At 38.8% G+C, this 27,454-nt stretch overlaps 1 protein-coding gene across 1 annotated transcript; it reads right to left on the reverse strand.

Moving 5' to 3' along the window:
- Nucleotides 1–1,185: 1,185 nt before the first annotated feature.
- On the reverse strand, nucleotides 1,186–4,411 carry LOC149837248 (exocyst complex component EXO70I-like). The gene has a single exon (XM_090005912.1). It carries the CDS (start codon nucleotides 3,838–3,840, stop codon nucleotides 1,807–1,809), a length of 2,034 nt encoding a protein of 677 aa, XP_089862038.1. The 5' UTR covers nucleotides 3,841–4,411; the 3' UTR covers nucleotides 1,186–1,806.
- Between the last annotated feature and the right edge of the window lie 23,043 nt (nucleotides 4,412–27,454).

A 27,454-nucleotide genomic window follows, 5' to 3' on the forward strand; every position in this document is an offset into this window, starting at 1 on the left:
TCCATACCAGAGGCAAATCCCACCACTAGTTTCTGGATACATTGCCATTTTCTGGTGAAGAAAATGGCCAGGAAGTGTTCGAGAGATGAAAGGGGAAGCAAGGACAAACAAGAGACAGGAGAGGAAAAGTGAAAGAGGAGCCGATTTCTGGGACTACCAAAGTAAACAAAAAATAGAGTGAAAAAGTGAAAGAGAAGCCAAATTCTGGGACTTTCTGGGGCTTTAAATTTAAAACTTTTGAAAAAATAGCGTCATAAGCCTCAAAACAGAATTTCAGAAACATCATTTTGAAAAGAACATCAGCCAAATTCTGCGCTCATTTTTAGAAGCAGCATTTGGAACATTTTGAGAATCACTCAATTGACCCTGATGCATTTTCCTTAATACTTATCGCAAACTCTGAAGTTTGCAAGGTGCTTGGTTTCACATCACAATAGTTGGAGATGAAACGACATATACATTAATGTCTTGGATCTTGTCATGCCCAGATGTGTCGGCATTGGGCTAAGCATAGGCCATAACAGGGTATAGATCCAGATCTGATTGTCATCTATGTGATTGAGATAAACATTTTTGAGATGAAAGGCAAAGTGATTGAGATAAATATGATCTTATAGGATTGTACATGGGTCAGATCGAGGTTGAATGTAGATGGATCTGACTAGACTTAGCCTTTAACCACGTTTTCCTCTGGATCCAATAGGAACCTGCATGGTTTGAACCTGTGGTGCTCAAAATGCAGAAGAAAAAGGATTTAAACTTAAAGGAAACCTTAAGTTCAGAAAAAGCAAAAGTGCAGGAACAACAAATTGAAGAATAATTACAGAAATTGCAAATGGTAGAAGACATAAATGGTGCCTACCTAGAAAGAAAAAGAACAAAAAGTGACCATAAACCACCATACAGAACTCAAGACTTCTTTAAGCAGATTGTGTAAGCATGCCCATAAACCAGAATCTGCATGCCCTCATTCAGCAAAGTCAAACGAATCTCCAAGTCAGCACAAAAAATCTGTGTATCCAAACTGTTCCATTAATGAAATTTAAACCAAAGACATGGGACTTCATTCATAGCGAGTAATATGAACAGCTAGTAATGAAAACGGATAAACACATGAACGGAAAAGTAAACACAGAAAAACAAGCAATTTTACAAGAAATCAATTGCCAAATATCTAGATTCACGTTAAATTAATGATTTTTACATATATTAATAGAAGAAATTACAAAGATTTCTGACTACACCAGACAGGAACATATATAATGAATGACATTTAGAAGAAAGGGGCAAGCTAAGGTACAGAAATATAGCAGGGAAGGTACATTAGATAAAGAAAACGGTGCCTAGGATTGGGCAGGCACATATATAAAATGTTCCTCGACTGTTTCCATTTCACCTCCATTTGAATTGAACCAAATGTAGCACCTCATTGAGAAACGATCACCCTCTAAATCGTTGAGATACCTAACGAGGAAACAAAACTCCAATAATGTTAGGAACGTTCTTGAGACCTTGAGGCCTTTCATCTCTTCCATGTTGCCACCCAAGAACTATATTCCCTAGAAGGATCTGCCAAACCCCATACTTGTTCGGGGAACTGAGATAATGTTGTGAGAAAAAATATGTACATACACGCCCTTCCACGTTACTCCGTTCCACCTGCCTCTGAAACCAATTCAAGTTCAGATGAAGCATGCCATTTTCTTCGATGTTTACAATGGAAATCCTGACAACCAAAGATGTATGTATCATTAAGTCTCCCCCTTCCACTTCAACAGGGGTAGCTCCTAACACTAGTATACTATATCACATAACCGTTGGTGAAGAGCAAAATTGGTTGGTCACTACTGCAGCATTGATCTTCTCATTAGAATGCCTAGCTTTTGAACTAGTATACTTTGCAGGCTTCTGCTGAAACAGTGACCTGAGCATCTTCTCCAAGCTCTGAGGTGAGTATTTGGAGTATTTGCTGGAGTTGGCATCCTGCTCAACCAGTGGCCCATAGTTCTGCATATAACTTCGGTAGACTGGAACAATGACCTGCACGACCAATTGGCACATCTTCTCCCTAAGGTCCTTCTCTGAGACGACCCAATTCAAGTGCTTCTTGTACAATTCATCAAATGCCTCGTTGAACGCCCTGAGCCTCTTCTTCACCAAATCACGGGCAGTTGCTCTTCCTCCCGAAAAGTAGATCAGGCCCTCGCGACTCAGTAGCACGGGAAGCTTTTCCCAAGTCTCCTTCAAGTAAAGGGCTGCAAAGTAGTCCTTGTATTGCTCGTGCTCCTGGAGCCATGGCTCGCCCATAAGACTCCCAACCTTGGTCCCCTTTAGGTGCTTGCTGAAATGCCAATGGCAGTTCATCATGAATAGATTGGCGAGGGTGTTGTCCGCGTACGTCTTCGACCATGTTTCTAGATTAGCCTCTAGAGCCTTAATCAAGTTGCGAATTGCGTCATTCAGAAGGCCGTCCTGAAATTTCTCCTTCTGCCAACTGCGGTGGATCACAAGCACCTGCGTGAGAAGTGGACGATAATTGTCATCAAGGAGCTGGTTGCAATAACCAGTGATGAAGCACACGAGCTTCGGTACAGCGCCATCAGCAGGCGGCGGCATCTGCCCCTGCAACTCTACCTGAACTATCAATTCCCAGAATATATCGCACACACCATCGACCAACCGCTTGATCAGATCTCGGGTGAGGTTCTGGATCTCATTGCACGCCTTCGATCGGAACAACCGGTTGAAGTCCAATCTCAGCTTGTTCAACGAGGCAAAGATGTCGAGCATCTTGACGAGCTTGATGGGGTCCTTCTTGCTCTCCGTCACAGTCTTTCCGAACCTAAGGAAATCGAGCATCCCCGCCTGCTCAGCTATCTTTGCGAAGCACTCAGTCCATGTCTCTGGGCCAATCCTCTCAAGAACCTCCCCGCATAGCCTGTACTCCAATTCAAACAGGTGCTTCACCGAAAACTCGAGGTGCTTCCCCCACTGCGTGATGTACCCTTCGATGCTCTGTACCCCATTGAATTCCTCCGTCGAGATGTCAAGGTAGTCGAGGTTCAGCGCCCGAAGGCTTGCACGGGCGTTGACGCTCCGTACCTCAGTGTAGATTCCAATGCACCGATCGAGTCTTCCATTCGCCATCAGCCGATCCAGCACAGCCTGGAGCTTCTGCACAACCACTCCTGGGAGCGGGGACGGTGCGATGCAGGGGGTATCGTTCTCTCCAGAAGGCTGCTGCATTTGGAGCGGAGGCGCAGCATGCTCAACAAGGAGGCGCCGGAACTCGCCCTCGAGCTTGTCCAGGGAGACTTCAAGCAGCCCCCCATCGAGGCCGCGAGATCGTTTGTCTCGGTCAGGGTCCTGCAACTCCCGGAGGCAATGCAGGGACTCCTTGAGATTGGAGAGGAACCGGTCGTCAGCGACGGAATTGTCCTCCAGATACTCGACGATGTCGCCCAGCCACTGGACCGCAAGGGCGCAGTTCTCCGCGAGGAACTTGAGCGCCTCCTCGAGCCGCTTGAGGACGGAGAGGTAGCCGGGGAGGTCTGAACGAGGGTCAGAGAGGAGCGAACGCTCGAGGCCATGAACGGCGTCGAAGACCTTGAGCACGGCCGCAGCCGGGCCGACCGCCCGGTCGATGTGGCCGCCCACGGCGAGGAGGGCATCCCGCTGCGCCCGGATCGGCCGCACCGCAGCCTCAAGCGCCGGAAGCCGCTGGTTGATCTCCTCCAGCCGTGGGCCGGCGCTCCCTAGCGCAGTCGACAGCGCCTTCGATTTGTCGATGCAGAGCCGCAACGACCTCCGGGCCGCCAGCAGCGAATCGATCTCGCTCATCTCCACACCCCACCACTCAAAAACGTCAGAGAGACAGAGAGAGAGAGAGAGCACCCACAAAGGAAACCTAATCCTAAAGCCTAATCTGTGAAGATGGGAAGAGATGGATCGATTGCATGAACCAATAAAAAGGTCACTTCTTCTTCTTCTTTGTAACCGACAAAGCCCCCAAAACCTAACACAAGTTTGAGATGGGTGGGAATGGGGATTGCATGAATCATCAAAAGGGGGCTTATTTCTTCCTCTTGGCTTGCTTGCTGCTGTTGTTGGTGGGTGGGGGAAGTCAACCAGGACCGTTGGTGAATTGGGTGTGCATTTTCCAACCAAACTGAAACAACACTCAACCCCACTTGGGAGCTTTTCTTCCTTAGGCTTTGCTGTTGATTCTCAGTAGATTTGGGGGTTGGAGTTGTACTTGCCGCTGCTGCTACTGCTGGTGATGATGATGGGGGGGGGGGGGGGGTGATGGTAATCTGATGTTGGGAGGGTGGAAGTTTCTGGATTGGGTGAGTGGTGTTTGCGGGTGAGGGTTAGGGTTTGTGCAGGAGGAGAGAAAGAGTTGTGTGAGGATTGGAGTGTGTGAAACAACGCGGCCCCATGTTTTCCTCTCCCCTTTTTTTTGTTTTTTCTATTGCCTATTTTAAGAGAGAGAGAGAGAGAGTTTTCTTTTTTCTTTTTTTTTACTTTTTTGTGTTTTTTTTTTAAGTATTTATTAAAAACTGGTAAACACCACAGTCCAAGTTTTTGTAGCGTTTGTCTCTCTAAGGTTCTAATGAATAGGAAATCATAGGATCCATCATTTGGTTCTATTAAATAATTTAAAATCAACGCCCCCTCTTACACGCTCTTGAGTCCTTTGATGCAGTTCGGTTGTCTCAACAAGTTTCTGCTTAGGGATCCGTTTCCAATAACACTGATTTACAAGTAACCTGTTGCATCGTAATATCCATCTTTTTCTTGGTACATATATATTTTAAAGCAACAGATATCGGTGATATTTTGAAATACCGTGATTTTGTCGTAATATTTTCAAAGCCCAATATAAACCTGAAAAAGATCATGATATTTTCAAAATATTGCCTATTTTGGAAATATAGCAATTTTGCCATGATATTATTAACATGACATGGTATCAACAGTTTTCTATAATTTTATACTTTTTGTAAATATACATGTATATATTAATTATTTATTTAACAAAAACCGCCCAATGTCTCAGTTATTTTATTCAACTTTCATAAGGTATAAAATTACTTTCATTAACAAAACCATTCATCTCACATTCTTTTGCTAAAAAAAAAGTGTTGAGAATATTATAGTCTATCAGTTTGATTGATCTGTGGTGATTTTGTATAATCATTTATTAAAAAAACTGCTTGATATTCTGTTTACTTCATTCATCCCGCCCTAGATACAAAATTGTTTTCCTTAATCTTCATTGATCAATAACTGGTCACTATTTTTTTTAAGTGAAATAGAAATTGTGCTCATTTTTGACAATTCTATTTGATTAATACTTGGTCAATTGATTTTTAGAACCAAAGCATGTGCTCCCTAATGATGTAAAGCTTGATTAAATGCAATAATCAACAAGTTGGTTCTTTTTTGTGATTTGTTCCATAATAAAAAAGTTGAACAGTTTTCTAATTTCCTCTATATGCATAAGTACCTATTTATATTATATTATTACATGATAGATAGATATAAGATAGATACCTTGGAAAGGAATTGATGAGAAATATTAAAAAAATAAGAAAAAAAACTAAAAAGAGTAATCCGGTTTGGTGGATACTGAATCATCTCAAAGTCCTTTTTGTGAGTATGGAGTACACTCAATCACCAAGCCCAACCTTTCCTTTTTTTTTTCTTTTCTTTTCTTCTTCCTCCCTCCTTTCCCCCTCTTTTCTCACCTTTCCTTCCCTTTTCCCTTTATTTTTTATACTATTTGTTTGTTGTGAAAGTGAAAGCAAACAAAACTACAAAAGTAGAGGAATGACCACTTCAGCCCCCAGCTCATGTACCACGGATCGTATGGTCGGTCATCTATTGGATCCTCAAACCCGAAAACCAAGAACCCATACCCATTGTGGATGGGGAAAACCTACACCGGATTCTTTGCGTGCCTTTCACAACAATGGGTCCAGTTTCTGATCCAGACTTGAATCGGATCTTGTAGTTAGGGCTATCAATGGGTTCGATTTATGTTGCGTACCAACCCGACCTCAAGGCAGAAATCTGGGTATGAGCACAATTTTTGTAGGATATCCAACCGGACATGGGTGATGTGGGTCGTTTCTCGTGTATTTTTATGTAACAAATATATTCTTAAATACTTTTTAAATTATATATGGTTTGGATTTGGGGCGTCCATTTTCTTGACTCAACATAACCCAAACTCCATTTTGATTGCTTTTTGTTAGATTTGGGTTTGGGTGCACCGTGAAGGGTTTCATACCTGACCCATTGAGGTCTCTACTTGTAATGGAGTCCCTGATCTGGATCTGATCTAAGTTCATGTGGTACCGGATCAGCTGAAAATGGGCAAAAACTATTTAGTTTCATTTCAAAATGTTAAAACTGTTCAGGCTAGACTGTATTTGGACCCAGATCTGACTAATCACCTGAATCGACCTGGATCCAATAGATCATGGGTCATTTGTTTCAAACCCAACCTTGATTTGAATATGGTTTTACACCGATGAGGAATGCAAATGGATTGGATTCGGGTCAATGCTGGTACTACTGAATCTGACAATGATCGGGTCTGGGTTAATTGGATTCAGAGCCAGGTGCAATACAGAAGCTATCGAGCATTAGGGCAATACCAAATCGAGATCCACTAGCTCAACCGACACATTTTTATATGTACACAGGTTCAACTGATGTTAATCGGATCTGATTTGGATCCAGATTCATAAGTCAATCTCTTGAACCAAATTCGACCTTCTTTATATGATCCTTTAACCGAATCCGACTAAACAGTAATGGGTCACTGGAGACCTGACCAAACGAGATCCTTTTTACATCCCTAACCATTCGGAGCTCCAACCCATTTGGGTCCCGAATTGTGGGCCCATATCTCTTACGCAAACACTGTTCATCTGAATATTCTGTTCTGAACCGTCAGATTCGTAAGATCAGTGGTTCGTACAGTTTGATGCGGTGGGCGCGCGCGCGCGCACGCACGAGCAGGCGCATGTGCTCGCGCATATCCCATTCTTAATAAAAAGCTGTAAGGCAAAAACAAAATTTATTCATTAATTACGTATTCGTACATGAGGTCATCCACCAAGTATGCAAGTACGAGTACAGATAAGAAGAGGCCCATGCTTACGTATCTTAGTTGGCGTAATAATTAGACCGTTGATGAGCTACAAAGCTGGCCCACATTTCATCTGCTTGACCTAGCCCATGAGGTAGGAGCTGTAAACGGTTTGGATACGGGCCGCATCCTTAATGGTCTGACTCCAAAGTCCAAATTCCATTAATGTAAAATTGAATACGGATCCGAAATGATGCCCAAAAAGATCAGATTAGATCTGAATGCGAATCTAGATCTGACATAAAATACTCGTCCAATGAATGTGCAAATCTGAATCTGGTTCGAATAACCTTTCGGATCTTAACTTTGATGATCTGTATCTGGAAATAAAGCATCAGATCGGGATCCGAGACCAAGCCGTTGACATCCCCAGTTATCATTAGGTCTGTCAGTGGTCAGACTTCACTGGACCCATATAGAACCATACCAAATCCAATTTTGAGCTTCTGATACAGGGGAATAAGTTAGGGCCCAATCAGACCTAAGCTGGGTACCTAGGATCATACCCTGGTCCATATCCTAATGATAAGAAACCAAACCTGGTAAAGCCACTATGTTTAACGTTTGGCATGCAAAATTGTCATATACCATGATCAGATCTCGAGTCAGAAACGGATCTGGCTTATAAACTTCCAAATCATACTTGGCTCTACCTACTGCTTGCATTTTACGAATCCGTCCCAATTAGTTTAGTGGGACATGCATTAGTAGGTCCGGACCTTAATGCTATCCAATGAGTTTAGGCCTGACCCATCGGGTAAAACATGTGACCCAGTAACAGCCTTATTATCATTGTACCTTGTTTGATAAGGCCCGACACAATGATTGGAGAGCTCCGATCAGGTCACAACTCACCCTGATGCCGTTCATCCAATCAAGCAATGTTGTCAGTATCGTCGGTATATCCTATTGTCATAGACATAGCACCACTGGAATCTCACTGTTTCAAGTTGGTCTAATAAAATCTGACCCTGTCTGTAGATATGCCACCTACATGGTCCGTCTAAAAGAGCTTTCGATAATACTGAATCTAACAAATTGTTGGATATATAGAAGAGATGATGATGCATTTGTGGCTACTTTAGTGGATAAAAAACGACGATGGACCAAAGAGTCGGTTATCATCAAACCTCAAGTGATTATCGATAAGAGAAAAACCCCGGCTATTGATATTCATAAACCTCAAATGAAGGAGTTGGCTCCTCAATCAAATGAAGGAGTTGGTTCCACAAATGAAGGGATCGATTATTATCAAGAGCCCTCAAATGTTTAGAGAATCGGCTATTGATTTCGATAAACCTCAAATGAAGGAGTCGGTCCCACAAATAAAGGGGTTAGTTATTATCAAGAGCCCTCAAATGTATAGAGAATATATAGGTTATCGACAGTAAGATGCCTTAAATGAAGAAATTTGTGACTAAAATGAAGGGGTCGGTTACTAGTTACAAAAAATCGGATAAAGCCCTCACTTTTAGCTTTGACATTTTTCTATCTTTTTGTATTTAAGCATATGTTTGCCCCTCTATCAAAATAAGAAAAAAAAAAGCTCTCTTGCCGTGGACGTAGGATTCTCATATCCGAACCACATATATTTTGTGTTCTTTTACTTTCTCTCTTCTTTATCTTTTCTCTTTATGGTATTAGAGTCATGGAGGTGATTTAGCGCATCTCGTATTTCATGACTTTATATACATTTTAGTCATTGACCTACCCATATCCTACTACACTAAATGTGTCATTAATTTTTATTTTCTTAAAGTTATCTCACTTCAATTTTCTTTTATAGAGAACCCAAAACATAACTTTAATCGAAAGCCAAGACATATAGGGGTTTATTGCCGATGAGACACCTATGCCACCTATCATGATTTATATTATCACTAATGTCGATTCTGAATTGAAGGGGGTTTTGAATCCTCAGTACTCAACTTGAAAAAAGTCAGATCATCTTTTGAAAGGTTGGATCACTAGAACCTTGTCTGAAAGTGTTCTCGGACTTGTCGGATTAGAGACATCAAAGAAAATATAGGTAATGCATATGATGACTATTATCAAGAAAGGTACAGACACAATCAATTCTTATATTAAAAAATTTAAGTTTATTTGCGATGATCTTGCTATCATTGGCAAACTCGTTGAAGATGATAAAAATGTATTTTGGCTGTTACAAAGACTTGGTCTTTAATATGAGTCATTTGTAACAACCATGTTGAAGCCACCCATTCCTTTATATAAGAAAATTATTCCTCTCTTGCAAAGTCGCGAAGAGAGAAATAAGATGCATGGGTCTAATTAGCCACATATGGCTTTCTATGGGCGACATGCATCGAATAAGAAAAAAGGACATGAAAATAATAATTACAAGTTTAACTCAAATGGATGTTTTTTTCAAAACAAAAATTCCAATGACTAAGAAAAATGACGAATCTCAAATGCAAAATGACAAAAAGAAAGGAAATGAAGAAGGTGTTGTTTATCAAATTTGCAACAAGAGAAATCACTCCGCTTTGAGGTGCTTCAATCAATTCAATCATACTTTCCAACCTAAGGATGTGCCTCAAGCTCTGGCTGCTATGATGATGACTGAAAGTCAAGATGCTGAATGGTTTGCTGATAATAGAGCCATGGCACACATGTCTAGAAACTCAGGTAAATTACCTTATACTGACAATGATCTTGTGATGGTGGAGAATGGTGAAAAAATACCCATTACTCACACCAAAAGTGCTAGTATAAAGGTAAATTATATTTTCATTCATTTACAAGATGTCTTATATATTCTTTCTCTCAAGAAAGACCTTGTATTCGCCAATCTCCTAACAAGAGACTTGCCATATATTTTAAAAAAAAATCATCTGAATGTGTTACAATGAATAGGAAAACGGGGAGAATAGTTGCTAAGGATAACAGAAAAGGTGATCTCTATACTCTTGGCGGAAGTCCAAAGGCATTTTTCTCCACGCAATTTAGAAAGGTTTCAGAAGAAAATTAATGGCATAAACGGTTTGGACATCCTCAAATGAGTACCGTGAGATATTTGAATAAAAATAAGCTTATTGATATTATTCTCAGTAATAAAAGCACCATATGTGCTAGTTGTCAGTTTGGTAAGGCTTGTCACCTACCGTTTTTGGATTCTGATAATAGAACTCTTGAACCCTTTGAAAAGGTGCATTCTGATATATGGAGACCCACTCCCATCTTGTCTCATGATAATTATCGTTATTATGTGATTTTTATCGATGATTACACAATGTTCACTTGGATATATCCCTTAAAGAGAAAGTCTAAACTTTTTGAGAGTTTTGTTCATTTCCATAAATATGTTGAATGCCATTTTGATAAAAAATTTAAAGTTTTTCAATCGAATGGCAGTGGTGAATTCACTAATCACAAATTTTTCAAGTATCTTGATGATATTGGTGTAAGATGCCAAATATTGTGTCCCATGACTCATCAACAAAATGGTGTTGTAAAAAGAAAACATCACATCACTGAATTGAGACTTACCATGATTTTTCATAGTTTTGTGCCAAAACGATATTGGGTAAAAGCCTTCTCTACAACCATTTTTTTTATCAATCATCTTTTTTCTTTCAATTTAAACATGGATTTCTCTTATTTTCGTCTGTTTGGAACGCAACCAGATTATTCGAGTCTTCGGGTTTTAGGGTCATGATGCTTTCCTTATTTGAGAGACTATGAAAAGAGTAAATTTAATCCAAAATCTCTTCCTTGTATTTTTCTTGGATATAGAATGCAACATAAGGGATACAAGTGTCTCCACCCTGCTATTGGGCATATATACATGTCAAGACATGCCATTCTTTATGAGTATAACATGCCTTATCAGGACTTAGCCTCATTATATAAAGATGAAAATATTTTTGGAGATTTTTCTGTTAGTGAAGAATGAAATCATGAATGTTTTTTTGAAAACTGGGAGACCGACAGTAATTCTAAATCTCTTGAGACTACTGAAGTTGTACTGGTCATAGATAGTTGAATTGTTACTTGTTATGATCAATCTTCTGAGAATATGAAGGGTTTTGATGGTCCCACTCCTAACGATGACAGTGAGGAGATTGACATCGATCAACCCCTCTTTAGTAGCAATGTGAGTCCCGATCATGGAACCGCCATCCCTACTATTGATGAACTATCAATACCAATTGAAATGGATCAGTCAATCTATACTAATGAGGAGGATCCAGCCGATCATATGACTCTTACATTGCCTACTTCGGAACAACCTTGGACCCCACATCATATGGTAATCATAAGTATGACAGGTATCATCAAACCAAAACCCAAATATCTTAATCTTCACGTTTTGTATGATTCTATTCCACGTGAGCCAAAGTCCATCAAAGAAACTTTGGCTCATCCAGGATGAAAACTAGCCATGGATGAAGAAAACACAGCTTTGACTGCTAATCACACTTGAGATTTGGTCCAATGGAAACCGTCCATGAACATAGTGGGTTAAAAATGGGTTTTTAAAACCAAACTGAAAGTTAATAGAAGTTTGGATAGACTTAAAGCACGTTTAGTTGCCCGCGGTTTTAATCAAATCAAAAGAATTAATTTTCAAGAGAATTTTTTTCCTGTCATTCGCCCTGCCAATATTAGAGTTGTCCTCACGGTAGCCATTGTCAAGCACTGGATTATCAAATAGTTAGACATCAAGAACACTTTCCTTCATGGTATCCTGAATAAAGTTGTTTACATGAAACAACCCCTCAGTTTTGAAGATGACAAATATCCTAAGCATGTTTGTGAACTTAAGAAGGTTTTATATGGGTTGCGCCAAAGCTTCTCATGCATGGTTTTAAAGATAGAGAAATTTTGTGTTCTCCTATGGTTTTTCAAGCTACGTGTCAGACCCTTCCTTGTTCACTTTTTATTTCAAGTAGGATATCATGATTTTGCTAGTTTATGTCAATGACATGGTTTTGACGAGTAACAACAATACTTTTATTAACAATTTTTTTGGTGAATTACAAAAGAAATTTCCTATCAAAGACCTTGGCAAACTTCATTACTTTCTTGGCATCGAAGTTGTCTATACTAAAGATGGTATGTTTCTTTGTCAAACCAAATATGCTAAAGAAATTCTGGAATGGACAAAAATGCTTGACTGCAAGCCGATGAACATACCCATGATTTTCAAGGGACAGGTGAATAGAGAAAGTGATCAAGATTTTGAAGATCCTATGTTATACATAAGCATTGTCGGTTCTCTGCGATACCTCACCATCATAAGACTAGAACTCTCTTTTGGAGTTAATTATGTCAGTCAGTTTATGCATGCACCAAAAAATTGGACTCTTTCAAGAAGTCAAGCGAATCTTCCAGTATGTTAAAGGAACCATCGATTTCAAGATGAAAATTTTGTCTTACAACACTCTGGAGTTATATGCTTTTTATGACACTAATTGAGTTGGTTGCCCTATCACAAGGCGATCTATTACCAAATTTTGTACATTTCTCAAAAGTAATTGCATATCATGGAGTGCAAAGAAACAAAATACTATCATAAGTTCAAGTTCTAAGGCAGAATATCATTCTATGGCGTCTACTACTGCTGAACTCACTTGGTTGTTCTTGTTATTGCACGATATTGGCATTTTTATTATAAAGCTACCTATTCTTTATTGTGACAACATCAACGCTTTTCACATGTCTATTAATCATGTCTTTCATAACAGATCTAAGCACATTCAAATAGACTTTCACTATGTAAGGAAGATAGTTGTCTATGTAAATCTCATTATAAAGTTTGTAAAATCAGATAGACAGATTGAAGACATTTTCATCAAGGCATTGGAGAAATCTCCATTTGGAGTTTTGAGGGGCAAACTTGGCATATGTAATTGGCTTAGTTTGGGAGAAACTAAAAGAGTTTTCGATAATACTAAATCCAACAAATCATTGGATAGAAGAGATGATGCTACATTTGTGGCTACTTTAGTGGATAAAAAACGAGAATGGACCAAAGAGTCGGTTATCATCAAACCTCAAGTGATTATCGATAAGAGAAAAGAACCAGCTATTGATATTGATAAACCTCAAATGAAGGAGTCGGTTCCACAGATGAAGGGGTCGGTTATTATCAAGAGCCTTCAAATGTTTAGAGAATCAGCTATTGATATTGATAAACCTCAAATGAAGGAGTTGGTCCCACAAATGAAGGGGTCGGTTATTATCAAGAGCCCTCAAATGTTTAGAGAATCGGTTATCGATATCAATATGCCTCAATTGAAGGAATCAATGACTAAAATGAAGGGGTCGGTTACTAGTTACAAAAATCGGATAAAGCCCTCACTTTTAGCTTTGACATCTTTCTATCTTCTTGTATTTAAGTATATGTTTGCCCCTCTATCAAAATAAGAAATAAAACTCTCTTGCCGTGGATGTAGGATTCTCGTATATTTTGTGTTCTTTTACGTTTCTCTCCTTTCTCTTTTCTTTTTAGTGTCTAGTGAAGATCGACATTCCAATCACCAAGATCCAACATCTATGCAGGATTTTGCAGCAATTTAAAACTCAACCGTAAAAAAACACTACTTTTCATCGTTAGAGAAAAACATGTTTTTCATCGAAAAACATGTTTTTCATCGAAAAACTATAACTCAAGAGTCGTCAACTATGTTGAATCCATCTATGGGTCAGATTTGATCAAAACAACTTGCAACAATAAGATTCTAGGAGTGGTGTAGTGATAGAATATGAGTTCGATGAGTGGGCCCCAATCGGTGTTGGACTGCTTATATTCCAAATGGACCACTCTGATTTTTTTTCACAGCCATCGATGCTCCAGGTGAATGGCTTGTAGAGCATTCATCGCTTGGATCAACGGCATCAGAGTAATGCATGGTTACCCCTCATCAGATCTAATTGAGTTGCATATATCGCACTGCAGTTGACTGAGGGGTTAATGGTTGGAACCAAACTTAGTGCTGTTCTCAAGTGGAGTATGAGAGATAAAAGATAAAACTTGTCACTGTGTTATTGAGCCCGCACATGTTAAGTCCCACCCCTCTAGGGAGGATCATGTGAAAGTAGAAATTGAGCAAGTAAATCAAAGTAATAGATCCTGCACCAAATATCTCTATTTCTTCTGCCACATTAAGCTTAAGAGATTTGGTAGGGAAGTTCTTAACCCCAGCTTGCCTTTAAAAAAAAAAAAAAAGTAAATCATGGTCAACCTTATTATTTATTTTTACAAGTTTCAATGCCCAAAAACAATCTGAACTGGCAATCACAATCAGAATTACTTTTAAGTTGATTTTAAGTAAATCATGGTCAACCTTATTATTTATTTTTACAAGTTTCAATGCACAAAAACAATCTCAACTTGCAATCACAATCAGAATTACTATTCAAGTTGATTTTAAGTAAATCATGGTCAACCTTATTATTTATTTTTACAAGTTTCAATGCGCAAAAAACAATTTCAACTGACAATCACAATCAAAATTACTTTTCAAGTTGATTTACTTTGTCAAACATGTAGCACCTTATCTCTAAATGACGGGTCTCAAGTGGATCTCGCTCATATTGTTGGATTTGGTAGAAGATATCCGAGCACACAATTGGATTCATGACACGTGATTGGGTTGACTAAAATATGATATGGATCTGGGTAAAACTTTTTCTTTTTAAAGGCAAGCTGGGGTTAGGTGGACCCCTAAAAGAACAACAGCCGCCCCATGTGCCAGAGGGATTCGATTCTGGTCATTCAGCTTGACACAGGACCCCACTTACCACATGGGATACCACCTCGGTGAATCTGGGTAAACTTATACAACAGAATCTAGGTTGAAATCAGGTATTGTCCCAAATTATTTCACTTTTCTCATTAAACCCTGCAGAATTTACACATTTCCACTGAATCCAGTATCAAATAGACTCAGAACAGACACCAGTCGTATTTGGTTATGAGATCTGAGTCAGATCCAAATATAGGACCAAACCAACTTTACAAATATCAGATACAGTATCAGCTCAAGCATCAACCAACCCTTATCCAACCAGCTTCCTCCCTACAAGGCATGGACATAGTCCTAGGGATTTGTCTGATCATATCTCCTTTCACTTGGTTCTATTAAACAAAGATAATGCTAAGTATGTATTGGATCTGAATCCAATTAGTCAGATTTGGTATGCTGCTTTGTATCTGGATCTTAACCCGAGTTCTAACCAAGTCCAAGCCCCATGGATATCTAACCTGACCCAATCACATATAAACCATATGATTAGCAATTGAGATCTGAATTTGGTATTACTTTTTATTGTCTGACCTGTGCAAATCTCGATCTAATTCTGGAAGATTAGATTAGGTAAGATTCAATAATAACTAGATCCAGGTGGGGTCCGATCTGTCTTCGTCCCCACATAATATTCCTTATGCTAAGCTATCACGTAGATCTCACAATGGTATTGATGATAATGACTTTCATGATGATGAAGGGTTCAGTCATTTTCTAATGCTTAACAACTGGAACTTTGGCTTTTCAAAAAAGTAAAATATAATCAATGCATGTCGAAGTCCAAAAAATCAAACTTTGGAGTTAAAGCTAATCCATTGAACTCCTTAGCACCAAAACTTGCATTAGCTCCAAAGCAATTGAAGTTTCCAAGTTTGACCAACTTTGTATGAAGTTTGGACTCTAATTTTTTGTGCATGTTCTGGAAAGAGAAGCTAATTAAAATGGAGTGAGTATCAGCTGAGATCCTGTCAGTGCTTGCTCTGATGGGATGAACGACATCCCAAATACTATGGATGGATTCTATGCCTCCTAGATGGGTCTCACATTTTGTTCAGAACCGCCTGATACACACTCATTAGAATGGTTCAAGCTGAGGTTAGATTTTCAAAATTGTTCTATTTTTTAGGATTTTTTTTTTCAAAAATCTATTTTACAGAATTCAGATTTTGAAGGCTTACCTGGGGCCGTGGGATGGTGACATATGTGAGATATCATTTTTTCTCCATACCATTGTGACTCTGCCTTGACCTGCAATTGCCCTTTTCTGAGCATGCTGATCTCTTTCAGAAGGACAGGTTGAAGGGCTTGAATTATTGTTGGACCTTTATAAGTTCAAGTTGAGTAGATGCCAAGGAAGTGTCAATCATATGTTCTTAGATACAACCAGACTCTCTACTAAGCTAATCATGGTAGACCCCCTTTATGAAGTGATCTTTTAGGACCCATGTGAGATTTTCCCTTTTGCCCCTTTATGTTCAAGTCCTTCATAACCTAGACCTTGGGTTCCCATTTTGGGTGCGGTTGAGAGTGGCTCTGTGATGCCTTGCTGGTTTCTGCCAAATCATTTAAAATGTTGGTAACCCATATACAAGGAGATTCTTCATTCATTAAGGCATTTAGAGACTTGTTTATACTGAGGATGGCCTATAAACTAAGAATCGTTTATCCTATTTTTATGCTTGAGGATTTTGGGTCAAGAGATGATTTGATGAGAAAATGAGGGTGTGCCCTTTTTTACATGGTTTGCTCCACATTCTGGATCTTTATTCTTGAGTGAGAGTACAGGGAGACTGCCCTTTTATAAGATGTGATCTTTCTTATAGGACACAAGAGGGGAGACCCTTGTGTGATCATTTGGTGGGTCTAGGTGAATCATAATTATATGAGGGGATGTCTCTAAAATTTTTCTCTTTATCCTATGGGGCGTATCTTCTTTGTACTTTCATGCCCCCTTGGTAGCACAATTGGGGAACCACTAATGGCAATAGGGAATGTCATTACATGAGATGACTCAAGGAATGCAGATCATTGTGCTAGTTGATGCTTTGTGCTCGTTAACCCATTTCGAGAAGCATTCTTCTCTAAGCTCACAAGCTTGGACAACTTTCTTTTTATTGTGGTTTATGTTCTCATTTTCTAGGGATTGTTCTTGCTCTTGATTTGTGAGGATGTCACCACTTTCGATATTGTCTTGGATAATGTGTCGGAAGATAAAACATTCCTCGATGTCATGCCCTACACCTCTGTGGTACCGACAATACTTAGCTGGGTCATTTTCTTTCATTTCTAGTGGGTCAGACACCTCTAGCAACTTCACCAACTCATCCTTCAACAACTGATCCAAGACATCTGATCAGGCTTGTTGAAACTTAGAGAACACTTTGTCCTTAGTCCATTTTGGGTTCCCTCAATATTCATTTGTTTCTAACCTTTTGGGTGTGGCTTTTTGGCCACCTTCTCTTCGGGGTTGATCGCCCTACTTGTAGCCTTTTTGAGAGGTCGGCATAGGTTTCGACTTGATCCATACCGATGAGGCTTCATAGAGGATAGGAGAAGTTGTTGATTTGGATGACCAGTGCATGAGAGTCTAAGATCGGCTCCTTCATCCTACTTGCTATGGACCGCCACCAATTTATAAATTCGCGGGCACTTTCATCCTTCTTTTACTTAAGGTTGTATAACTGACTTATAGACGTGGAGAGGGGCCTCTATATTAAATCTAAACCTCTATATGAACATATTAATTATGATCTACTTGAATTATCTTATGTTATGGTGGTTCTGCATGGTGAACCATTCTAGGGCCTCTTCCTTTAAACTTTTAGAAAACCAGTTAATTAGACACTTGCCATTTTTTCTATACTTTGTCTTGTTTTCCATAAACAGAGCCAGGTGGGTTTTTAGGTCTCCTTTCCCATTAAACTTTAGGAATATTGGAGGGGTCTCATCAACTTCATCATCGTATCCCTCTGGCAGAAAGTTATCCATGGATTATTCTCTCTGATCTATGTCCACATATTTCATTTTGGAGCTTAGGTCGTAGACCATGTCTTTTAGTGTTTTGATCTTTTGTCTGGTTCTGAGGATGTAGTTTAGATCGGGCGAGCCAACCGAGGTCTATAAAATTTTCTCTTCCAGTCAAACACTTGAGACTTGTTGTATTGGTTGTATCCCTTCTCAAAACCTGACTCTTGGGTTCTCTTATCCTTTCTATAGGCATGTGCTTCTTCATGTTCTGGCTCTCAAGCTCTTCTAACCCTTTTATTGGCTCGTGTTTGCTTGTGTTCTAGTTGCTTTTGAATCTTTCTCATTTTCCCTCCATACTCTTTATGTTTTGTCTGGCTTGCACTAGCATATCCCTTTCTCATGACCGAAATTTAAAATGCAAGGTTCTGGGGGTTCGTCTCCTCGTGGACTCACTTATACTAGAGTTGTCCATCTCATAACCCACATGAAGACTTTTATGAGACTGGTAAGAGTGTCTTTCTTTGGACCAAGTTTTAAAATGTGAGGTCCCTGAGATTCATCTTTTGGTAGACTCATCCATGCTAGAATTACCCATCTCATAACCCGCATAGGGGATTTTACGAGATCGATGAGGGTACTGACATGAGTTAGACTCAATGAACATTGAGGTCTTTCACCTTTTTCGATCATCCATAGACTTATCAAGGATGTTAGTGTGGGTATTTTCTTTAGGATCCTCATCGATTATGATGTTTGGCATCATATGAGGTGGCATATCGTACCTGGAATTCTCCAGAGGTGGTTCCTCTGGGATGGATTGGATTTAGAGTTTTCAAGTTTTGGATAAGGTACTTATTATACCCTAAACATTGGTTCACAAAGACCCAAACAAATAATGAGAGATTTTAAAAAATAATGGGTACACTAGTTCTCATCGAAAGATGTATTCACGAATTTGTGAGGTATCTTCGAGTTATAGGGTCCAGGGTTTCCTCTTGGGTCCACACCAATATACCCAAGCTAACAACTTAAGGGTACTGATGTAGATTATCCAGCTTCAATGGTACCACCATGTAAATACCCAAGCTAACAATTTAAGAGTACTAGTGGGAGGATCATAAGATCCAAATGATAGAACAAGAGTTCTTTAAATTTGTTTTTAATAAAAGGGGTTTTTTTCTAAGAGAGATAAAAATCAAGAGTACACAAAAGAGATTCAGATAAGGTCCCAAACAAATCCTGACTTGCTCGAGGTTGTATGTTTTTATTTTTATATGTGGCATAAAAATCTCCAACAAGGATTTCTAAGATGTGATAAGACTTGAGCCTAATATTTATGCATGTATCTAATGCAGGACAACCTATATGCAGGACAAACAACTAAAAAAAAAAAAAAACTAAGTAGAAGATCTATGAATGAGAAGCAAATGAAAGCAACAGTGAGTTCTACACAACACTGTACAAATGACATAGTTATCCATATGGGGAAAGCTACCAGACAACCAGTCTACAGAAGCCACCAGACGACTGGTCTGTCAGACAACCAAAGCTAGCAGACGACAGATATATCAAACGACAGAAGCTAGTAGACGACGGATCTGCCAAATGGCAAAATTTTGCCAATGTTGCAGACAAAGTAGATGACACTATCTGCCTGACAGTGGTCTACTAGCTTGTCGGGATTGTAGACAAAGCAAACAATGTTGTCTATCAGATGATGGCTACACCAATGACACAAGTGGCCAGACAACAAATCTTGTTGTTGTTGTAGCCAGCGGACAACACTCTCTACTAGATGGCTTGTCTACCTGACGACACTGTCTGCTAGATGATGGATATGCAAACACATGGGTTTGTGGATGCTGAAACTAGAAAAAAAATTACAGACTTTCGGTCTACGAACCACAAAACCTTGTCGTATGGCACACCGTCGAATGGCAAAAGGTAAGTGGATGGTGGAAGTTGAACGACAAAAGGTCAGTGGACGACGAAACAGGGTTTGCCAACCAAAACCCAAAAATGGAGATTTTGGGCTCGTTAGGGTTTTGCAATGCAATTCTATGTACCAAAATCGAAAAAAAGTATGGTGTCACATCGTGATCGCCAAAAGCTGTTGATAAAAATTTGGAAAATAGAAAGATTGATTTACTTAAATTCATAAAATCATTTAAAAAGATGTGGGGACACCATTTGCAAGTCTTGACCGTCCTTTGCCCAAGGGAAAGGTAAAGTCAAAACAAGTTTTTCGATCTTTGTAGCTCGAATCACACCACCGCGGATTCAGGTATGCAAACAAATATAAAAAAAGTGTATAAGTATCAATTAGAAGTAAATAAACCAATAATCTAAAAAATACTTTTTCAAACTTAGGGGTCTATTTAGCTTTTAGGCTCCTTTTGGTTCGTCAACACCTCCACTAGCTACGATGGTTCTTCAATGGTTTCAGGACAGAGTGCAGGTATGGCTTGAGTAGGTTTGTTTTGCAGGGCCAACACTTCAGTATCTAATTTTCAAATAACTGGGTCCTACTTGCTAGCCCCTATTTATAGGTCTCAGAACGGGATACAGGTCACATGATTTCTTTGTATTTGAATTCAATCCCAGTGAATCCGAGCTTATTCTCAAATATGATTAAGATTTATCTAAGAGTCTTCTCGGATAAAGGTTCAACCAAGAGGAGGCCTCACACCCTAAAAAATGTGCAGGGCAGTTGTAAGCCATTTGGCTTATCCATATATTTGGTGCAATGGATGGTGAAGCAGTTCTGCTTTCCCATAGTGGACAACACTCTTGTTTTGTCATCTCCAATATCGTAAAACGGTCTATTCGACTGTCCTATAACGGATGACAGTACAGTGAGTGTAACGCACCAAAATTTTAACCCAAATTTAAGAGGATTTTTTTTTTATTAACAGCGAAAACAATTAATATTATAGGGTTAAGTATTTTGAGACATTACGGTGAAGAGAAACCCAATACATTTATTTCATTTCAATATTAATGAAAATCATCAGAGTTTTAAATGATATGAATAATTAAAAATTACATTAAACCCAAGCGATTCCTAAAACAATAAATCCAAAAACCTCGATCCGATGCCTCATCCCGCAGCCGCTCATAAACCATATTTTATTTACCTGAAAAATAGTAAATTGATTGGAATTAGACTACCACGTCTAAGTAGAAAAACTGTAACTCTTAATGCAGGTACATCATGAGTCTAGTATGTGATGTGGGTGTCAAGTGTAAATCTTTAGTATATACAATAACACGTAAAACAACAACAGTAATCAACAGTCATTCACATGGGCAGGTAGAACATGGTACGCAACATTAACAAGCAAGTGAGGTAAGTTATGCAACAACAATAACATACATAACTTTCATGTAATAGTTCAATCATCTCATATATATCCATTTCAGGATTTCAGTTCATTTTAATTTCAAAATATAGAGCATGCTGAAAGAATATGCAAATGTCCCTTTAATAACTCCACTCACTGTAATACCTAACTGTTCTAAAGAGTGTTTATATTATCTTATCCCGCGGGTACACACGGGCCAAGGCAACCATCACAGAAGAGAACGTTCGGGGATATATTATTCAAGGGTATTTTATTAACCCGAACATTCTAACTCAGACTGAAAATCCTAAGGGAGCGGTCAATGACCGAGAGAACCTCCCAAAGGCCAAAACCAAAAACAGGATACATCCCTAACTTCTGCAGAAGAACATGGAGCTACCACCTAGGACACATTTGGTAGTCCGGGTCCCCCAACTCTGAGGACTGGGACCAACGAGTCGCTTTACGCTCGAAAACAAACACATGTCCCCAAAATTTTGTACCACCTACCTTCTCCAAGGTAAGCCCGAATCTGAGTGGGTTAATCTTTTCATTTAATTATATTCCCGAAGTATAGGGCATTTCCCTGACTTCCTTCTACTATCATAGCAGTAGAATCCCTAACCTTAGTCATTTTACCAAGGTGTACAAAACAGTCCCAACCCTTTGTCACATTGATTGCATAAACCCACTCAAAGTGCTCCGGTGCCTTTAAACCAGTCAAGCACACAAGTCCCCGTACCTTTAAACCAGTCAGGCCACGGAATTTAAATTTAAGTCTTTCATCAGTCTTATGGTTATTACCCAGAGTGCTTCGGTACCTTTAAACCGGTAAGCACCGATGCCCCGGTACCTTTAAATCAGTCGGGCACACAACACTTAAGATTAAGTTTTTCATTGATTGCATTGCCATAGCACACAAGCTAACAATCCAAATGCCTGTATCGGGTATTCAACCCATATTGCCCATTAGGCAGGAGTTCCCAAACACCCTCTCATAGTGCTCTGGTGTCTTTATTATCATTTGATAATTTAAGAAAGTATGTAGTGTGCTAGGACAGTGGTCGTTAGAAAGTTTATACACCTTAACATAAAGTTAAACCTTAGAGGATAAGCAACTCCATAGACATTTTAACGTTATCAAGGGTGCAGCTTAATCAGAACTTTCAAAAAGTAGGCACTTCGAATATCATAATTTATGCAGTTTAATATGCACTTGGACCCAAGTAACTATGCAGCTCAATATGCATTTATCGTCAAGCAATATGCAGTTTAAGAAATTATGAGGAAGAAGCTTATTAGACTGCAACATATTCAATTTCCCACAATATCATGCATACTACTTGTATAAGATTATACATAATCACATGTACTCAGATCTGATCACTGTCAACATAACTACTTGAAGACAATACTGATAATGGGAAATAAAATAACTTGGAACTCAAGTCTGATAATAGGTAATAAAGGAATTCGAAATTAAGCATGATAATGGGTAACGAAAACATATGTATTCAGATTTGATATCAGTTATTAAACCAACATTGAAACAGATTTGATATAGTCAGTAAAATGACATATAGTTATCTTGGATATCAATCAATATAATAATATATAAAAAAATCAGATTTGGTGATGGAACACAACAAGATATCATATAATCAACTCTAATCACCGTCAACAAACTAATAGGAAATCAGATGTGATACAATCCACCAAATAACATATTACTCAAGTATTTAAACTGTCAACAAAACATCATATAACCCATTTGTTTACATTGTTTTTATGTTCGTGGCATTTGCCATATCTGAATCTCCAAGTCAGATATGTATCCTCCTTCAGGATTTTTCTATTATTAACTATTTAGTGTGGTGTATAAATTTCACTGTCATAAAGAGAGCTTAACTGTGAAACTGGGGCATTGATAAAGTAGAGATTCAATGTAAAAGCAACATCAGAACCTAAATTAGCAAATATTAGTAATTGGAACAGATAACATGCTCTATTGTAAAGAAAATTAACATGAGGAATGGGTTCATGCACAGGTAAAACAAACAAAGTCCATTCATATTGTCATGGGTTTTGATGTTAATCATGTATAACTACAACCTAAAAAGAAATTGTTCTGGTAGGAGGGTCAAAGATAAGTCATCAGATCAACCCCTTATCACACCGGATATTTAAACCATAAATTGCAGCATGCCACCTATAGATACGGTTGTATGCATACAGCCAAAGAGTTGAATGAAAAATATAATGGCTGATGCGGATATGGACTGGGGAGTGGCAAGGTTGACGAGGGTCTCCACGAACAAGCATCATTTGTAGGAAATTATGCATATGTTTTCCTAAAGCAGACAAGATCCAAACGGATTGTGTAATGTGACCATGATTCTACCTTTTTCAATTAGCCACTTATGGTATATTTGAAACATCCCTTTCAGGTAGCGTAACAGACATAAAATTGCACAGCCTCAATCAAAAGGTTGTACACTTATTGCAGCAAGGCTCCCGAGAATCTTTTTGTTCCAAGATCACTAAACCCCACATCCAGACTATCCAACAAAATTAACGCAAAATACAATACACTCAAATGGAGAGAAAAACTCCAAGAGTGTTGAAATGAAGAAAATCAAGAATGCCAACCAACTCGTTTCATAAATACCTTAACTATAACAAACGAAAGAAATCAAAAACACCAAGAGACCCCTTTTTCCTTACCCCCATTCTGCGTTCAAGAAACAATCCTATGAATCTAAAACAAGAAACCCCCAAATCCAAGAAATTGGGTTCTCGGTTTAGGTTAGCAGTAGCCTTCAGCATTCAAGTATTTTTTTTTCCTTGACCAACACAAGCACACCCAGACCCACTCAATAACCCACAAGAAAAGTTATTGATCCTACCTGTTCCAGCGTTTCTCCTCGAAGATGCCATGGATGGAGGTGTTGCCGACCATCCCTACATGACCGAACACAGTCAATACCCAAAAGAAATTTTCAGAAATCCTACAGCAGGAATAGAAAACCCCCTTTTTTTTTCTTCTTTGACAGACTTACAAAACCTCCAAATCAACGATTTGGGGTTTCGGTTTGGGGTTCACCGTGAAATCCCGAATAGCAACTCGATTTCCCTAGATTTAAATCCATGCCAGACACTCTATCTCTTTACTATTGAAACTCCAAAATCCCCAAATCGGAGATTCTGGAATTTCAGTAGCTTAAACCCTAAATCCCCAAAATTTCTTGCCGGATTTGGGATTCACTGCACTCGTAAATCCCTATTCACTGCCCCCGCACCCCATACTTGACCCATATAATACCCAAAAGAAGAAGAAAACAGGAAAACCTACCTGTTTCGACGACGAGGAGGTGGCTGTCGCAATCAGGGAGATCGTCGGCATCGGTTGCTCCTGCTGGCAAGCTCGGATCGAGAGGGACAGTGAGACAGTGAGTGCGGGAGGAGAAAGAAGAGGCGAGTGGGAGGAAGTGAGGTGTGGGAGGGGAGTAATTAAGGAGGATGGCCCCGAAACGAAAGGAAGCAGTTACCTTCCTCCCTTCGCTCGGCGGCTGCGCACCCAGAATCCTTCACTTAACATGTTAGGGTTCAAAATGAACCCTAACACGATTTATCGTTTTTGTTTTTGTTTTTCACTTACCTATTTACACAGGCATGGCCCCGGGTCCGAGTCCGCGACCCTGGATCCAGACGCAGTATGGATCCACGACAGCTCTGCGGAGTGGATCCGAAGATCGGACCCAAATAGATCCAATTACAGATCCACATGATATGTTTATTTTATTATATATACATATATATTTGTACAGTTATATATATATATATGGTTCCTTTATGGATCCTTTTAATAAATCTGGATCCAATAATCTGAAGTTTTAATTATATGATTTGGAACTATGGATCCAAATGAATTCTTATGGATCCAACTAAATATACATTGATCCTTACGGTTTCCATACAAGGATCCAGATTAATATTGAAGTTCCGAAGAAGATCCAAATGAAATGTTATGGATCCGAACATCGCCTAGGCTATACTAATCCCACTAAAGTGTTGTAGACCCAATATAGAAATTTTATCAATAAAAATTTGATTTAAACTTCGAGGATCCAATCCATTTGACCAAAATCTATCATTAAATATTCAATTTAAGGTTCGTGGTCCGATATCTAAGATCCGAATGGAATATCGGAGTTCTAATCAAGATATTAGGGATCCAACATTGAAGATCCAAATAGAGTATCCGATATCCGAATACAAATAACACATACAATAATAAAAATATCTGATATTCAGTTCAAGAACATAAATTTCAAGTTTATTTATCGGATAAAATTCACGGGTATTACATCCTTTCCCCCTAAAAAGAATTTCGTCCTCGAAATTTCATTGTAGTATTCTCGTAGAGGTCGTAGTATGAGAGGATTGGTATCGTCAAGGACGTACTTATGTGTGCGAGCTCCCTACATATAACCCACATATAAGTATCAGGACAACACACGATGAGTTTCTAAGAGAAGTTTGGAGCTAAAATTTGGTCTTGACAAAAATTCATATATGATTCCTTTGATGGCAAAAATGTAATGAATCACGAGAAGGTCTTAACCTAAGACAAATAGAGTGTATTTTCACTGATTCCCAGTGAGGATAGACACGACCTGATATTCTTTTAGCTTGTTCTTGATTATTGGGTGAAGTTTTCTTTATTTTATCCTTATCATGATGTTGTTTGTTGTCCTCACTATTTCTAACAGACTTTTTGTCCTGAATATCCTCCACTTATTCCTAATTCTTAAAGTTTTGCGTCGCTAGTTGTCACATGTCGTAACTTCACTCGAGATGTTATTCTCAAAATGGTACCATCTTTTCACAGAACACCCAAAACATATCCTTAAATCAAGGTCTAGAATCTCTCAAAGAGTGGCCTTTCTATTCACAAAAGACGCAAACATGTTATTATATCAAGATTAAAAATCAATATTGATCCAGTTCTGTTATAACTAAAGCCAAATCTTTTGATCTCTAATAGGCTATATCAATTAATCTCAGCAAGTTCTCCTAATTTTACCAAAACTCTTTATTAATTAAAGATTGGCAAGATCCACGTCGGATCACTTGGTCTAGGAAATACACAACTTCACACAGAATTACCGCCCTAGATGGTATACCCGGTCTTGGACAAGACACTTCCTCACAAGAATTTACCATCTTTGCGGCTACCCGTTCTTGGACAATGTATTACCTCACGGAGATCTACCGCTCTAGCCGGATTACCTGATCTTGGTCATACACACCCTCATAGATAATCCTTAATGGAAAAGGTCCTCAATAGGTGCCAAAATAGTGATACTACAAATTACTGCTCTCAAGGTCGATAGCCACCAATATTGGCTCAAGCATATATATCATCAATATGCATCATTACTTCAGTTGGCACATAAATCATAAAATTACACCTTTCACCAATAAGGTTCCATGAATCATAGTTCACTATTGAACTTAAGCATATATCGCATGCTCTCAAAATTTCAGATCACGTGGCATTTCGATCATATCATAATAAAACATATTATCCTATGCATCATATCACTGCCACCAGGAACATGGCATTTTTCAAATCTAACCTCGAAGCATGAGTTTCATACAATGTGATCATCTATATATCAAGAACCAACTAAACTTCAAGATACGTAACTTCTACGTAGTTCGAGTTATGCAGATAGGATTCCAATCATATATGTATCTGAGACATTCAGATCATTTCATCATATCATGCGAATTGATAATTATTATATCATATTATATTCTATTATTTCGACGTGAAACACACACACATGTCTACTAAGAAATTTAATCAGATATCCATGACACAGACATCAATCATGTATGATAAATCCATTCAGACAATCATAATACAATCATCTACCGAGAAACTATGTAGGCGTGATAAGTAAACAACGTACAAGCTAATCATTTGTAAGCGTGAAGTATCATTCGTTAATAAGTCAAAATCAATCAATTATAGGTATGAATTTACCTATATGGTAATATGAGAATCACCATAAAAGAACAAGTAATATAACCAATAACAAAATAAAATAAATTATACTCACAGAGCGCTTGCAGGGTGTGGCACGACCGTGATCTTTGATTTATTGTTCCCAAGCTCTGATACCAATTGTAACGCC

The sequence above is a fragment of the Nuphar pumila genome, chromosome 5 (assembly GCF_984573655.1).
Source record: "Nuphar pumila chromosome 5, dmNupPumi1.hap1.1, whole genome shotgun sequence".
In the NCBI taxonomy this organism is placed as follows: Eukaryota; Viridiplantae; Streptophyta; class Magnoliopsida; order Nymphaeales; family Nymphaeaceae; genus Nuphar; species Nuphar pumila.

Excerpts from the sequence above, each read along its gene's own strand:
- LOC149837248 (XM_090005912.1), bottom strand. The coding sequence starts at position 3,840 with ATGAGCGAGATCGATTCGCTGCTGGCGGCCCGGAGGTCGTTGCGGCTC.